We start from the raw sequence: 16970 nt of genomic DNA on the forward strand, positions 1-16970 counted from the left end.
AGCTATGACTGTTTTTGTTTAGAGATGACTTGGTGTCTTGCTAAAGGCAAGGTGGTTCTTTTAAAATGAGATTCAGAAGCAATACAAAATACACAAGTGAGTGAGAAGATTAAAGGTTTTATTCTAAAACAGCAAGCAATATATAAACACCAAGCAAGCCCTTCAATCTGCCACTTGGAAACCCTCAAGAAGCGGTGAAGTGACTCCCTCAGGTAGCCTCAGTTTGCACGGCCCTGCAGCCGATCAGTCCGTGCACAAGCTTCAAAGAAGCACTGCCCAAACCGTCTGATTTTATAGATAGCCGACTGGGCCTTCCAAGACTGGCTAAGTGCAGATTATCCATTAGCCACCCCCTCCCAATGCCTCACTTTCTCAAAACAATGTCAGGCATCAAAGAAGGTACCCAACATTATCCTCCACGACTGATGAAGGCATCTGTGTGTGGGGCTCCACCTCCTCCCAACATTCTCAGGACATTACAGACTGTTCTCGCACCATCAAAAAAACTTTACAAGAGCGAGGGAGGGGGAAGGAACAGAGGCAGGAAGGGTAACCGTGTCAGATCACTAGCTCTTCAGTATATTTTCGTCTTCTGACTTGGTCACTGTACTCCATGCACTGTGAACTTCTAGACTTGGGTTGTTTCTGTTTTTGTATTTTGATTATGTATTTTGTGTTTTTGTATTGTGATTTTATCCCGTGAACCACCCTGAGACCTGCGGGTATAGGGTGGGACGCACAATTAATTAACAACAACAACAACTTGTTTTACACCTCTTGTAGGATGATAAGGACTACCCACTCGTCAAGGCAGGGCCCTACTGGAAGAAGTTCAGAGCTAATTTTTGCGACTTCACTTCTGTATTGGTGCAGCAGTGTCAGTTCAGCATCCTCTATGACAACTATTTGATGGACACCATCATCTCTCTCCTTTCGGGCCTGGCAGAGTCCATGGTCAGAGCATTCCGGCACACCAGCACATTAGCAGGTATGCCCAACTGGACCTGTCATGGTTTTTCAGAAGTAGTACGTTTGGTAGCTTGTACTGGTGAAGCTGGTTAAGGTGTAGGGTTTGGGCAGGGATAGGTCATCAGCAGGTCTATTCCTGTCACCCTGAATTTCATATGGTGCAGCTTCTCCAATCACAGCACTGCAGCAGTTAAAAAAGACCGTTCCAATTTCCCACCCATCTCTCATTTCAGCTGTTCAGGTCACTATTGTGGGAAGTTTCAGAGTACAGTTTACTCGGTAGTGACTGCAAAACGTCAAGATAAACATTAACAAATATATAAAGTAGTCGCCGGTCATATTTTAATCACATTAGGAGTTCCTTATTATGTATTGTAAAATAAAACTCTGCCAAAATATTAAAAAAGGGACCAAGAATTCATTACTCTTAATAAGAAAATAATTCCAAGAAAAGAAAATAATTCCATAACCAATACAAATTATACAACTCACAGCCGTGGATATGATCAGGCAATGAAGCAAAATGACTACTGACATTTATCAAAGTTTTTTGAAAGACATAAAATATATGGATTTTTCTTTGTTTCCAGCTATGAAGCTTCTAACAGCACTTGTAAACCTCACTGTAAGTATAGATGTCAGCAAGCATAACCTGGAAAGATTATACGAGGTAGAAAAAAGTAGGACTACAGGCAAGAGGACCAATACTAGACTGGACCAGCTAGAGAAAAAGAAAAAAGAGGTAGGAGAAATTTCCCCTAGGAAATCCTTGACAGTTTGTAAAAATGCCTATTTGTAATGGCTGGTTACTGGATTTCAATTTGGGATGGTCGGCAATGAGTGGCTCACCCCAAACATTTTCCTATTCTCCCAATATAAGGAGAGAAAATGAATTCTGAATAAATGATTGGCATAGTGTTGTTTGTTTCATCATATTGCAATACGGTGCTAGAATGTGAAGGTTGCACATGGCCCCCTAAAGACTCTCAAAACTCAAGTGCCAGTCATGTGTATTCTCTCAGAGTGTGACAATCCCGAAACAAGATGGTATTTGTGGTGTGGAAAGGCATAGATTAATTGGGTGGAGGATCACAAAGTTATCCAATAGTGTTTGCTTTAGTGAGTGATCAGACCATGTTACCTGGTAGTGGGTGACTTCAGTTGTGGGGGGGGGGGAGACCCAAGACCACCGGATTTTTTTCTCAAGTAAAGTTTCTAAACGAAGCTTCCTCTATTTCCAGTAACAATCCTTGTGGTTACCACAGAGCTCTTAGCTAGCAACGGGTTTCCTATTTTTTTTTAAAAAAAAATTACAGTCCTAATTCATGCGTACTTAAACCATACACCTAAAAGTGGCCAGCCTTTAGTTTTATCTGGCTCTGTTCCCAAGGCACATGCTGTTTGATCTCCCAACAGCACATACTGTTTGATCTCCAGTTTGTTGTAAGGTGGAGTCGGATCGTTATATGGTTCTGGAGTTTGATGGCCACTACCTCCTAGTCATAGCCATGACTTGGTTTGTCTTTTTGGCATGCCCTTCTGTTCCCTAAAGGAGCGTCTCCACTCCCATCGTTCAGGTCCTCCTCTGAGGGTCTTCTGGCGGTTCCCCCACTGCGAGAAGTGAAGCTACAGGGAACCAGGCAGAGGCCTTCTCGGTAGTGGCACCGCCCTGTGGAATGCCCTCCCTTCAGGTGTCAAGGAAATAAACAACTACCGTATCTGACTTTTAGAAGACATCTGAAGGCAGCCCTGTTTAGGGGAGTTTTTAATATTTGTTTTATTCTGTTTTAATATTATATTGGAAGCTGCCCAGAGTGGCTGGGGAAACCCAGCCAGATGGGTGGGGTATTAATAATAATAATAATAATAATAATAATAATAATAATAATAATAATAATTTTTATTCCTTGCCCCTGCCAGGTGCTGACATGGTCCTTTGCTCCTTGAGGGGGAATTTCCCCATAGAGCTGTTCTTAGTGCCAACAGTCTTTTTGTGGCTGTCTGGACTGTTACCCTGAAGGGTTTTTTAAACTGTGTCATCCAAAGTTTAACAGTTGCATCTGATCAACTGTGCTGTCAGTGTTTACACACACCTGCTTCCTCCAACCCCAGCATCCATCCTTATCTTGTTCCAGTCTTTCCTGCATCTTGGAGATGGAGATCACCCTGAAACCCTTGGCCTTGTTTTCAGCCATTTTTGAAAGGGGAGAAACCAAGTGTTCCTGCTCCCCCTTCACAGACAAGCCTTTGTCTTTATCTATACTTAGAACATAGAACCAAGCTGATTACCACAATCATCACAGTTTTGATTAATAGAAAGTGTAAAAAAAAATGTACAGGCAAGCATTACATTTGATTATGGGATAACATTAGCCCTCCTGTTCCGCTGTTCATTTGCAAGTGAAGATGTGAACCAATAGGTTAAGTAAATATTAGTGATGAAGCAGGTATTCTAGTTGAGTTATTGAAGAAAGGAAAAATAGCTTCCTTATATAACTAGCTTCCTTATCCCTTCCAACCTTTCATTATATCTCAATTTGGGGGGGGGGAAATGAGGTGGTATTTAATCTGTGCAATTTCAGTGACATGAGATTAAGCATAGAAGTAAGGCCTTGCATATAGGAAGAGACTGTTCAATTGTTTTCATTTCAGTATGAACAGAAGCACCTGGACATAGAGAACATGATGAATGCTATTTTCAAAGGGACCTTTTTGCAACGCTATCGGTAAGAACCTTTATGCACTTGGAAGGAGTCTCTGGTCAGGATATGGGCATCTCAAAGACAGACTGGATGATGGGATTCATTCTACTTGGGGCTCCGTCACAGAATATGCATATTCTGCAGCATCAAGGAATGGTCCTGCATATGTGACTCAGGGTTCCATGTCATTTCGCATGGCCTCTAACAAAGTACAGTACTTTTTGATAGAATGTTCACATAATCTACTGCCTGCCCTCACATATTGCTAAGTGATAGGAAGTAATATAATTTTTTTATACTGTTTCAAGAATACTTTTGTTCTGTTGCATTTTTTTCCTTGACAAAAATCTGCATTGCAATTAAACAATGAACAGTATTCCATTTTTATTTTATTTTAAAGTGATATTATTCCAGAAATCCGGGTCATTTGCATTGAAGAAATTGCCTGTTGGATGACAACTTATCCTGATCAGTTCTTAACGGATAGTTACTTGAAATACATAGGATGGATGCTGTATGATAAAGTGAGTATTTTTTTTTCTCGACAGTTGAGAAAAAAAGTTAACGCGATCTGTTTTTCACAGGCAGTTGAAAAAAGTTGGAAAAGTGGTTTTTCCTTTAGAGATTTCTTTTTAATTAATATTTGAAATAACAAAGAAAGAAAGAAAGAAAGAAAGAAAGGCGGGTTTAGAAAAGAATGAGAGGGAAAGAGTGAGAGGAAAGAAAAAAGAAACCCATCAGCCTACAATAAAAATATAATAAACATTAATGCATCCACCTTAATCTAAACATTCAAAGTGGTACATGCCATCCAGATAGGTGTCTACATGAAACTGAGGTTTATAAGAAAGAGGTTAGAATATAGCAAGGGAAGTAATGTCCCAGACCACTGCATAACAAATGGGTGAGTGCTTATCTTTCAAACATTTTTATTTATTGAATTTATATCCCTCTGTTCCTCCCAAAAGAGTCCAGGGCAATGAACACACCTGAAGTTTTTTAAAAGGTAGCATTCTAAAACAGTTAAAACCATGCTAAAAAACAAGGTTTTTTAGTTTTAAAAAGTATAGGCCTCTTGGTGACCATAAAGGCACACAAAATCTGCTTTTGTTGCCTTGCCACTAATTTAATTTAATTTTAAAATATACGGACACCTATGGCTTTATAGATTTCTTGCATGACAACTCTTCTTTGTTGAAAAGGTATTCTTCTTTTATTTTGCTTTTAAAGTACAGCACTTGGTTGCAACAATTGAACACAGCACTATATGTGCCTTGAGTAAGCCCCATTGAGTTCAGTGGGAATTGATTCCAGAAAAGTGCATATAGGATACGGGTTGGGGTTTATTTGTTTTTTGCCCCTTTAGGGGAAACCCCTAAAGAGTTCCCCTCTACTTCTTGAGGTTCCCCAGAATGTGCTAATCACTCGCTGTTATTTCTTAGCAATCCTGTTTCGGTTACATAGCCACCTGAGCACCTGAGTTTGTTACTCATATGCAGAAGTGGGACCTGCAACAAAATATTGCAGTGTCGAGTGCTCTTGTTCAGGGTTCGGACCAGCTAGCCAACCATCTCCCAGTCCCCATTCCTCTTTCTGCTCTGGTTTTCCATTCCTTCCTTTCCTTTCGTAGTAGACATACACTGTTGGGCAGCCACTGAGTGGGATCAGTCCTCATCAGACTGTTTGGGGAGGTTTGTTTCCCTCTTATTCCCACCCACACCACTGCAGATTTTTGTAGTTCTGTAATTTTCAGGGTTTCCCCAAACCTGCTGATACCTCACTTTTGTGCATGGATAGTGCTCTGTTGATTGCACAAACATCATCGCTTGGAGAAAATGTTTGCCGAGTGCCGATTGAATGTTTTTTTTGTCGTTTGAATAGCGCCGATAGTTGCATAGTCTCATCAGTGAACTTCATCTTCTATTTCGTCCTGTATTCCAGCAACCTGACGTCCGACTGAAGTGCCTTCAGGGCCTGCAGGGAATATTTGGCCAAAAAGCGCTGGGTTGTAAAATGGATCTCTTCACTTGCAGGTTCAAGGTGAGCTTGAACAATAAGTGTCTCCCAGATTGAATATTCTGGCTGGTTTGCCTTGGAGGGATGCCCATTTTCAAAACTAAACCCTGAATCTTGTATCACTTTAGGCCAATAAATGCTGTACAAGGTGTAAATTACATGTAACTTTAAATGGGAAGTGTTTTATAGCTGATATACAAGGGTATATTGTATATATGCTACTTTAAATGACATGGTTTCCCTTCTGCCCGTGACCCTATCCTGGGAGTTTTAGTTTGGCCAGGGTGCTAGGGCTCCTCGCAAGAATTCAGTTCCCAGGCTTCTCTGGGAAGAGAAGGTGAGTTAAACTAGCTTTAGTCTATGCTTTAGACATAACCAATCTGTGAAGTTGGAAGATGCAAGCCTTCCTTTTTACATGTATGCTCCGTGGGGTAGGCATGCTGTGGTTTTGCCATTATTGCTGGAAAGCTGTTCCTAATCGCACAAAGTTACGATGACCCCCTGACCTCCAGTCTACATCCACTTAACGCCAATGGAGATTCCTTGACTCTCAGGCAAGAGGCCTTAAAGGAGAGTGCCCTGATCATGTTGCCACATTGAAAGAGGACAGATTGGAGCAGGTCGGACTTGATTTTAGTATTCCTCTTTGGACAGAAAGCAGGCTTGGAAAAGCAGGTTCTTATTTAGAGAGAGGTTCATATGAACACAACCCATTTGGAGCCTTGTCTTTCGTTTTCATCAACTTTGTTTGAATTGCTGTGCAGAGATGTGAAACATTGTGTGCATTGCTAGCATATGTCAGTGTTCGCAGGGCGTTTTGGTACTTTGCAGTCAAGAATGTCAGGATACAAGATTGAATCAGTGGGGACTTTGAATCATAGTCTTGAATAATATTCTACAAAAGGGAGGACACTCCTTTTTCTTGGAATAGATGGGGATTTTTTTTTTTAAAAAAAACCTCCCAATTAAATTACAGACAACCCGTTCCCATTTATAAAGCTTGTCTTCATGACCACATGAAACCAATTACTGTAAAAAAAATGGTAGAACATTTTGGACCCTTTCCGTATGTATATACTAATAGACAAGTATTGGAACGTTTCTACTATATTTTTGTGCCATACTCCAGTCTTGTTTGCTGTGACATGGATCACTTAGCAACAAAACAGAAGGGAAATTAATAAGGCCGGAGTTCCCATTTTGGAATGTGAAAATAAAACTTCTAGTGATGCAGTCTATTGAACTATTATCAGAAGAGACTAAAAGTGCTTCTTTTTAAAAGTGATCCCAATTAAGGGAAGCTATGTTTTTGTACTTTTGGCTATCTCTGCAGTAGTGAGACTCATCTATGTACTGTATTTGGGATTTGCCAACTTGAGATACCCGCGATACCTTTAAAATGGATAATTCTGATCTTGAAGCCTGCAGGGGGTGCTACAAACCATCCATTGCAAGTCAGAGCAATCACCACCCGAACTAAAAAAAAAATTGTGTAACAGTTCTGGGCCATGAGTTCTATGTCACAAACACAATGCTTATTTGCTTTTCAAATATGGGCCATTAAAGAGTTATTCTTCTCTTTCCCTGCATGCATTTCATTGTGACCATCTCAACTTGCAGCTTTTACTCTAGTTTAGTCAAACTGAAAAAACAACAGCGTAATCTCAAAAGCATGCATTCTGTTGAAAAAACATAACTTCTTCAGCAAAGACCTTCAGAACAGAATCTTTACATCTTTCTTATTGTTTTTTTGCATCCATTAGGATCGACTTGTGTCCATGACTCTGGACAGGGACCATGAAGTAGCAGTTCAAGCCATGAAGCTCTTGATGCTTATGTCACAGTAAATAACGTTTTCGTTCAAATCTAAAGTCTACTTGGGTGCAAGACGCAAACTATAACTAGTTAACAACTTGGGGCTGCACACTTGCTTACTGTGCTCACCAACCCTCCCCTCCCACTCTCCCTAGTCTCCCAGTTTTCCCCACATTAGAGATTAGACATTTCCCTTTCCACTCCATGCTGCTCCGGATACCAAGACTGGCTGGCTGCCATTTCTGGGTGGCTTCCCCCTGCACTGTTGCTCCTGCCACTCTTCATGTTGATTGGTGGCGGCAGTGGATCCCAAGGGAGGCGAACTGCTGTTTCTGGTCAACTTTCTTGTCCCTGTGCTGCTGCTGCTCTTCATCCTATTCACCGATGCTGAGGCTGGCTGTTGCTTCTGGGCAGCTTCCTCTTTCGCTCTGTGCCCAGGCTGACTCTGCAGCAGCAGAGGCCCAGGCCAACCAGTGAGGAGGAAAGCAGGCAGTAGAGGCACTGGGTGGCTGGAAGATCTGAGGCCTTGAGGCTGGCAGGTGGAGGAGCTAGGGGGCTGCCACAGCCTGTTCAGACATGTCCCTCCGTGCTGATTGGGTGTGCATGAAGGAGCCTGGGCTGTCCATCCACTCCTCTCTTCACACTGTAGTTCACAGTGCCACCTTTTTGCGGTTGTGCAAACTACAGCGTGACGATGGCTGAGTGCAAATAATAGAGAAATCCCTCATATCGTGCCACATTGGCAACTGTGCATAGATGACTGTGAGTACCAAATTTCTCAGATTTATTATGAATCTGAGCACAGCATATTGCAAAGATTAACACATTCTATAGCGTTATGGATTGTTTTTATATTTATGCAAATAATGTGACTTCACTTTTGAATTTATCTAACTTGTAAACCTGGTTATTTCAGTTGCTAGTTAGAAGCATTTCTTCTTTTGAGTATGGTAGCTGCTTATGCCAGTGTTCCTAAACAGGGCTAGGTAATGAGTTTTCTTCTGGATAATTTTTAGACTACAGTTCCCATCATCCCTGACAGAATGCTGGCTGGGCTGATGGGAGTTGGAAACAAACAACTTAGGGAGGGAATTAAGTTGGATACCTCTGCTCTAAAATCACACCCGCAAGCAATGAGATGGCGGCTCACCCCTATCCACACATAATTGTGCGGATACAGTCGTACCTTGGATCTCAAACACCTTGGCTCCTGAACAAATTGTCTCCTGAACAATCGAAACCCGGAAGTGAGTGTTCCGGTTTTTTAACGATTTTTGGAAGCCGAACGTCCAGTGCGGCTTCTGATGGGCTTTGGTTTCTAAGTTGAATGGACTTCCAGAATGGATTATGTTCAACCTCCAAGGTACGACTGTATCCCGGCAGTCTAAGCACTTTTCTGTGATATTTCAGACAAGGTTACCAGTTTGGGGGGAAAGGAGTGGGGGCTCAAATACACACTTTGCCACTTTTGGTGGGTGACCTCTTTTGGATATGGTTAGTTCACCACAAGTAATGGTGGAATATCGTCAACTTGTTTCACTTAAAAAAGATGCCTTGCAGTTTGTCAGATTTAAGCCTTAGTTTGTCTGGCACTGCTGGGGTTATTTCATTTGTGTATATATTACAGCAGTGAATAGATGCTAACCGGTTTGGTTACCTATTCAGTGTTCACATTGGTTTCGTGCTACAATTTCCCTTTTTTCAATTCTGGGGGAGCGGGGGTATGCCATTGTTCAAGCGACTCCCAGGGCAGACTGATGGTCCCTGTGAACACCACCATAGTGTCATCTCTGTGTGGTGTTTGCTTTTTCCTGGTGCATTGATAGTAGAACAAAGTACAGTGCAGTTGTCTCTGTGTTCATTCTGGTCCTGTGCTAGGAGGGGTCGTGTGCCTTTGTTATGATACAATGATGATTTTAAAACCATTTAAATGTTACTCTTGTTCTACAGCTGAACTGACAAGCATTGCATTGGCACTGCAGCTGTTCAGCATTTCTGACTTTGCTGTTGTCGCTGCACAGTGCAAGCTATAGTCCAAGTGTTTAAAGAGCAACACATGTTATTAGGAAAGCAGAACTCAGTTACTGGACTGCCTACTCATACGTCAGGCCTGTTCAGTTCAAGGAGACTTACTCCCAGGTAAGCATGCATAGGATTGCAGCCTGAGACCTAAGCCTGCAACACCAAAGAGTTTTTGTCTGGAGAAAAGAATTCAAGCGCATCCTAACACATATTTCTGCATCTGTGAAATGTGAGTGCAGTTCCCCTTTTCCGATTTAAAATCCTAGTAGAGTCGAGAGACTGCCTTGTTGTTGCCTTTGTTTCTTCTTCCATCTGTTGCTGAACTGGTTCTCCAAAGTCACATAGAGCCCTGTGGATTTGGTCTAATTACTGAGAAGGTGTGTTCAGGGAAGACAGAGATGAAGCTAAATAGTATGCGGAAATGTTTCAAAAGCATATTTCTCTTTTTGGCAAGCTCAGCATTAACCATCTTAAGTTGAATGAAATTCTTTGCAGAAAGCCTAGCAATTTGCATAAAACTTTTTTTTTAAAGGCTTCCACTTCCATTAGAATGGTACCTTGGATGCCAAATGGAATCTGTTCTGGAAGTCCATTTGACTTCCAAAGCATTCGGAAACCAAGGCGCAGCTTCCGATTGGTTGCAGGAAGCTCCTGCAACTAATTGGAAGCCGCAAAAGCCATTCTCGGCATTCGGGTTCCAAAAGAACATTTGCAAACCGGGACACTCACTTCCGGGTTTGCGGCATTCGGGAGCCAAAACGTTCGACTCGCAAGTCGTTCGTTAACCAAGGTTACGACTGTATTGAATTCTGAACTGAACAAATGCTTTTCATGCCTTTGCACCAGAAGAGAGGCTCTAATTCCAGGTGACACGATTTATTATAATCCTGGGTGACATTCCCATTGTGCAGCAAGGATTTGAGTGCAAATGCTCAGCTGTCTTGCATTGTAGACTAGTTAAACCTGGGGCGACTTTGTCATAGGAATGCTCTGGGTCGTTTTGCTAATTCATAGGTTTACTTTTCTACAGATTTGTCCTCCTGGTTGTCTTTGCCACAGATCTGACACCTCTAGGCAGGATCCAGCAGGACCCCCAAATGTTCTTCAGCACTGCTTGTGTTTATCAACCACTTTACACTGCTTCAGCTATGTTAAAATCATCCATGAATTTTATCGCCCTGCACTTAGCTCAGATTTTCAGAGGCAACAGCTAGCAAAACAGGGATATAACAGTCCTTCATGAAGATGAGACATTACCTTCTTAGCATGGAGAGTTCGCTAGAATAATTTCGTTGTACTTTATTAACTTACGAGCACTGGAAATACTGGGCTAAAGTTCGGCGAGTTCGGAAAACAACATTGAAAACAAGCCCCACTTTAGTGATTAGGCAATTGGAAGAGATGACTGAAGGGGAAATACTAGAAGGGAATATCAGTGTGTGAGCATAGATCTACAAATAGCAGAAGGGTTTAACACTAGAGGAGGAAGGAATTTTGGCTGGTAAAAAGCGGGGAGATCTAGCCGGCAGGAAATATAGGGAAGGAGTGTGCAAAATCTGCCTTGTCAGTATGGTCCAGAAATACATCACACTTTTAAAACATTCTTTAGTGTTGTCCTGACAAGGCAGTCTTTGAAGTAGGAAAATAGCTGTACTGTGGAGCTAATCGTGGTAGGTTTTTTATAAAAGTGACATGATACCTTGAACTGCAAGTACTGAGCCTATATTTTTGCTTTCCTTCCCACAACCGGAACTCCTAGTATAATTTAGATTATTCCTTCCTTCCATGTGTTGTTTAAAGCCCAACATTGTCACTGGCGGCTCAGATGGCATCAGCGGCAAGGAGATTCTTTTCCCAGCTCCAGCAGGTTTGCCAGCTCTGGCCCCTTTTTGGCAGAGATGACTTGGCCCACTGGACAGAGAAAAATAAAACCACTCTTTTCCAGTTGCAGTTCCATTTTACAAGAAAGTGTCTCTATTGAAAGCTTGGAAATGAACTATGCCTATTGAAAAACCAGCGTACTTGCTTGTAGTTATATGTGATGGGAGAAATTCTGTGAGAGTCCAGTTCTACGATGAAAAAAATAATCACATATCCAACCTCAGTTGGTGCAAAGGCTCCTCTGATCTTACAGCACTTATAATATGGCATCAACCTGCCACTTAAGCCACACTTTTCTTCCAAGATCTGTCTTTTGTACCCTTCTCTTCACTCGTCTTCTGTTCTTCTCGTCTCTCATCAGCTTTCTTTGTTCTTTTGGATTTCTACTTTCAATTGAGGTACTTTGACATTGTCACCATGGGTGAAGTACTGTGGACATGCCCTTCATTATTATTATTTTAACCAAATACAAGCTGAAGACCATTCTAGGCTTTCAGAATGCTGCCATCTTGCCAAGGTCACCTCCATAAAAATAAATGAGATCCTTTTGAAATTTCTGTTGGTGAGGGTGGAAATGCCCAGAGGAAACTAAGCTTCCGTTGCTTCCTTAGAGAGACCCACCTTCAGTTCTCTGCTACTTGTTCTGTTCGTGCTCAGTCACCGTGAAATATGGAGGAAAATGATATAACGCAGATTTGGTATGCGAAGACAAGACTTATTTTTAGACAGCTAAATACCGGCAGGCTCTTCTGGCTTAACCTTTATCTGGCACTTGGCATTCCGTATATTTGCAGCAGAAGCATTGCTCTCAATGAAGTATTCCTTGAATGTGTAATTCCTGGTTCACGGCCTGCAAAACAGAGCCACTCTTTCTGAGGTAAAATAAGACACCATTGGGTATCGACCTTTACAAGGAGCAGACTCCATTAACTGGTATTTATTTATCCACCCACCCACTACTATTTACTTTGTAGCTATGTTGGTATCTCCAGTAAACAATGGCCAAATTAGTTGAGGAGGAGGAGAGAGAACAGATGCTTCCCCTCTGCCTTTAAAAAATTAAGAATACAGTATATTAGGCCCAATTGGCAAACCATTAATGCAGAAGTTACACCCCACCTACAGTGTCTATCTGCTCCAAATCCAGCAAGGATTTTAATGTCATCTGTTGTAAATAGCTTTGATTTTTTGAATCAAATAGTAGTCTATTAATATTTTAACAAATAAATGATACATTTAGGGGAAATCACAACACATAAAAAGAACTTATTTAAAATATTTGTAGAACATCATATTGGGAAAGAATGCACTAAGCTAAATGTTTAGGTTTGGGTTTTTTTTGTTTTGTTTTTTAAAGGTTGACTTCAAAGCCTAGGTTTTCTTTCCTAGTAAATCCCTTGGCATAGTTTCCAACAATTTTGCATGCAGCTTCATATATCTGATTCTTGTCCAGTGCAGAACTACACATACATAGGGAAATGAAATTTCAGAGGCATTGTCTGATTGTTTTCTAGGTTTCTGAAAAGCTTGGTGTTTTTTTAATTCTGTGATGCCCAGTATTCATTTTCATGGTGAAGCTGCATCTACTGTACTTGAAATCATTTGTGTAAGAAACTTTTATTTTTAAAAAAGCACAAGAAACAAAAATAAAATTATAAGCAGATCTCTGCAAATGATGGACAGTAGGATAATGATCAGCTTGCAGTTTTTCTGAGTCTGCCTCGACTCCTCGGATCCCTTTGTGCTTCCAACCCTCTGCTCTTGGCGTTGTTTACAGTGAGAGCAGACACTTAGCCAAAGTGTGGTTTTCCAGAGCTTTTGCTTCGCAGCTCTGTCCCACTAACAGAATCTTGAGGTCCAGTCAACTACTTGTTAGTGGGATGCTTTTTCTGCTAGCTAATTAGCTGCTAGGGGACAGGACAAGATAGGGGCAAGGTTTGACATCGATAGATGGTCATTTGCTAAGGAGCTGTGCTGCCTTAAAATGCAAGGGGTACAACATTGTTCACAGGGCGGCAGAGGCACTGTTTGCAAAACTTTATGTTGGGACTTGTATCAGCTCTTCAATTTAGCTATTTTACATAAGGTGGTGATGTTTCAGAAGCGGGTGTTAGAAACTCCTTAAAAAAACAATGCAATGAAATCTCTCACTGGAACTGCATTGTTGACCTGAAAGTTTGAGGGGGGGATACCAAGTACCCCTCCTTGTTTTAGAGATAGCCTTGCGTGGTATGAATGTGGTGGATTTGTTTTCTCTGTGAGCTAGCTAGTTAGTCTTCAAGCATGTGAAGCTGTCTTATCCAGAGCTCGGCCATTGACCCATCTCCCTGTTGTGTATTCTGACTAGCAGTTTCTTCTCACGGTTCAAGAGCAGCAGAGGTGATTTAATAGCCCATGACGGGGGTTAAACCTGGAACCTTTCCTATGAAAAATAGTAGTTTTAATTGATTTTTGTATCACGTATTATGCTTTGCTGCTGCATTTTATTTTGCTGCAAATCCCCCTGTGACTGTTGTGGCGAAGGGTAGTATGAAAGTACAGAAGCACATAAATAATAAAGGCTAAACGATGACCCCTTTCCAACCACTCTCTTATCTTTAAAATGGTTGGAAATAAATTTTATTATTGCTTGATGTTTTTAGCCGTGTTCTAGTATTTTGCCTGATCATGCAAAGGGTCAAACTTGGGACAGGGCAGGGGTGCAATGGAAGCCCCACTTCCAGTGAGAGGCAGTTTGGTTGCAGTGGTTAGAATGTTGGACTAGGACCTGGTAGGCCAGGTTTGATATCCCCACTCAGCCATGAAGCTCACTAGGTGACCTTGGGCCAGTCACTGCCTCTCAGCCTAACCTACCTCACAGGGTGGTTGTGGGAGCAGAAGGGTCTCGAGAGAGTTTTTAAGTTTGTTGCAAACTTCACCGTGAGCAGGAGCCCTGGCATATTGGGATTTCCAGTTGGTGGGAGAGTTAATTGAGCAAAGATCTCAAGAGCAGCTGATTTGCCTTGGGGGATATTGGCTTGCAAACTCCAGCCCCACTTAATCTTTCACATGTGCGACTGAATGTCAGAACACTGCTTCTGTCGACATCTTTGCCTAATGTTCACCTCATGTTCTAAATATGTAACCAAATTGTTCATTCTTTCCCATGATTGTCTGTCAATTCCCAGAGAGCTTCGCATGTTACATTGGCATAAATGTTTCTGCCATCGAAATATACTGCATTTTTCCGTCTATAAGACGCCCCCTATTTTTGGAGCCTCAAAATTTAGAAAATAGGGCGATTGAGCTTTTGGGGAGGATTATTTGGGGGGAATGCCGGAAATCGCTCACCCGCCAGAACCGCTCACGCTGCTTACAATCCTGGGCTCAGGTGAGCAATTTTCGGCATCTTCCCCCCCCCCCCCAACAGCCAAGCGGCCATTCACTGCTTAAAAACTCAGCCTTGCACTTCGTTCTGGCGGGTGAGTGATTTTCAGCACTGGCCGCTTGATTTTTTTGGGGGGGGGGGATCCTGAAAATCACCCGCCCACCAGAATGTAACACACAACTGCTCACACTGCAGCTGCTTGATTGCCGCCATTAATCATGCTGGTGCGATTTTCAGGATCCCCCCCCCCTCAAAAAAAATTCAGCAGCCAGTGCTGAAAATCGCTCACCCACCAGAACAAAGTGCGAGGTTGAGTTTTTAAGTGACAAATGGCCGCTTGATTGTTTTGGGGGAGGGGGAGATGCCCCCCTCAGCACTACCTGCGTATAAGATGAGCCTAAAATTTGAACCTCATTTTTGGGTCAAAAAAGCTCATCTGACGGTAATTTACTGCCATATGTTGTGGAAGGCTTATAGGACACAGTGCTCGGAAGGCATAGAACAGAACTTTACCGTCTCTCTCCGGCAGCAACAGAACGGACAGAAGAAGTTTCCATGACTCCATGTGGATATAGCTAAGTCCAAAGCTGTCTAGTGACTAAACACTACCCACCCCAAGAAATTAATGTGCAATTAAGCCCCAACCCAAAGTATTTACAGGCTTAGGCTGCAATCCTATGGACGCTTACCAAGGAGCAAGCCCCATTCGCCGAGGAAGACTTCTGGGTAAATGTATAGGGTTATGCTGCTAACGTGTGTAACAATGCCCTTTTTGACAAAGCATAGTTAATAACATGTCTTTGTACAGGAACTATGAAGATGCCTTGTCATCTGAAGACTGTGAAACCTTATACCAGTTTGTTTATACCACCCACCGACCACTGGCTGTTGCAGCTGGGGAGTTTCTTTATAACAGGTACCTCAGTGTGACTATTTTTATTTGGCACTTGGTTGGCTCCATAACAGCAGAGCCTGCCCTTGCATATGCTATAAGCATCACAATTCAACACATACATACACACACACACAGACATCTATCTCTCTTGAGTGATTGTGGTCTAGGCTGATTCTTGTTACATTTTCGTTTGGTCAGATCTCCACGGGTGTAAAATAAGCATCAAAACGTAGTAACCAAAGAAATGCATTAGCAGAAATGTTGATCCTTAAGCATGTGATGGGGTGCCCAAATATACACTCACTCAGACAACCAGTCCTAGTTTATTTTTATGCGTATTGTGTGTGTGTGTGTGTGTGTGTGTGTGTGTGTGTGTGTACATGGTTAGGGCTAGGGCAGCTACACTCTGTTAAAAAAGAAAAATTGGTGAAAATCAGTTTTGTTTCACCATGCCTTAACTTCAGCCGCTTTTGTCTGTCTTGCCAATGCTTTCATTTCTTAGTTCGTTCTTTTCTTTTTTCTTGGTAAAATTTTCCTTAGTTCTTTCTGTGCCTCCAGATGGGAAGTTCTTTGGTCTTTCATAGATTTAATTACTTTCCTTTGGATGCCGTCAGACAGTATAAAACCCAGGTGACTTTTCATCCACACTGAGTTCTTCTGTGAATATTTCCCTCCCATTTCTTGGCTGTTTTGTGTTAGATATCCATTGGAAGGAATCCAGAATTGTGCGGTTATCATATAATTTTGAGCATAATGCCATTTCCTTCAGTGTGAAAGTTGACTTTAAAGGGACCTCTTTTTAAGGTGTTAATCCCTCCCTCCCTTTACAGAGATGTTTCCTGTGGGTGTAATAGTGAAGAGACATGGTTAGGGTTCACTGAGGAGCATTTCAGGCCAAATGCCTGGATCTGGCTTTCTAATGATATTTTGCAATTATAGTTTATATACACAGACTGATGTGCAGGCTTGCTACAAAATGTTGCCTGGCTTTATTTCATTACATTTGAATCCCACCTTTTATCCAAGGAGCTTAAGGTGGCATACATGGTTCTCTCCCTCTCCCTATTTCATCCTCACAACAACCCTGTGAGGTAAGTTAGGCTGAGAGACAGTGACTGGCCCAAGGTCACCCAGGGAGATTCATGGCAGTGTTAGAAACTTAGATATGAAAACTAAGAGCTAAATTGCACCGTAAATCTAGGTTATGGGTGCAACAGTGGAATGTCTAGGCGCACTTTTTAAATAACAAGAATACAAACCTGAAAATGAATGAACTGCAGCTAAAATATTATGTTCATTTTTC

At 41.9% G+C, this 16970-nt stretch overlaps 1 protein-coding gene across 7 annotated transcripts in view; it reads left to right on the forward strand.

Moving 5' to 3' along the window:
* The window catches only part of LOC118085216 (cohesin subunit SA-2), a 58050-nt gene that overhangs the window by 13284 nt on the left and 27796 nt on the right, over window positions 1–16970 (forward strand). For 6 of the 7 annotated variants that reach the window (XM_035115609.2, XM_035115606.2, XM_035115613.2 and 3 more), the window contains 7 exons: window positions 784–988; window positions 1560–1711; window positions 3622–3695; window positions 4072–4195; window positions 5613–5711; window positions 7451–7530; window positions 15581–15688. In XM_035115609.2, the coding sequence (XP_034971500.1) occupies window positions 784–988; window positions 1560–1711; window positions 3622–3695; window positions 4072–4195; window positions 5613–5711; window positions 7451–7530; window positions 15581–15688 (842 nt within the window). The remainder of the gene's footprint in view (window positions 1–783; window positions 989–1559; window positions 1712–3621; window positions 3696–4071; window positions 4196–5612; window positions 5712–7450; window positions 7531–15580; window positions 15689–16970) is intronic. The other variant, XM_035115612.2, reaches the window with a different exon arrangement.

The sequence above is a fragment of the Zootoca vivipara genome, chromosome 4 (genome assembly GCF_963506605.1).
Source record: "Zootoca vivipara chromosome 4, rZooViv1.1, whole genome shotgun sequence".
In the NCBI taxonomy this organism is placed as follows: domain Eukaryota; kingdom Metazoa; phylum Chordata; class Lepidosauria; order Squamata; family Lacertidae; genus Zootoca; species Zootoca vivipara.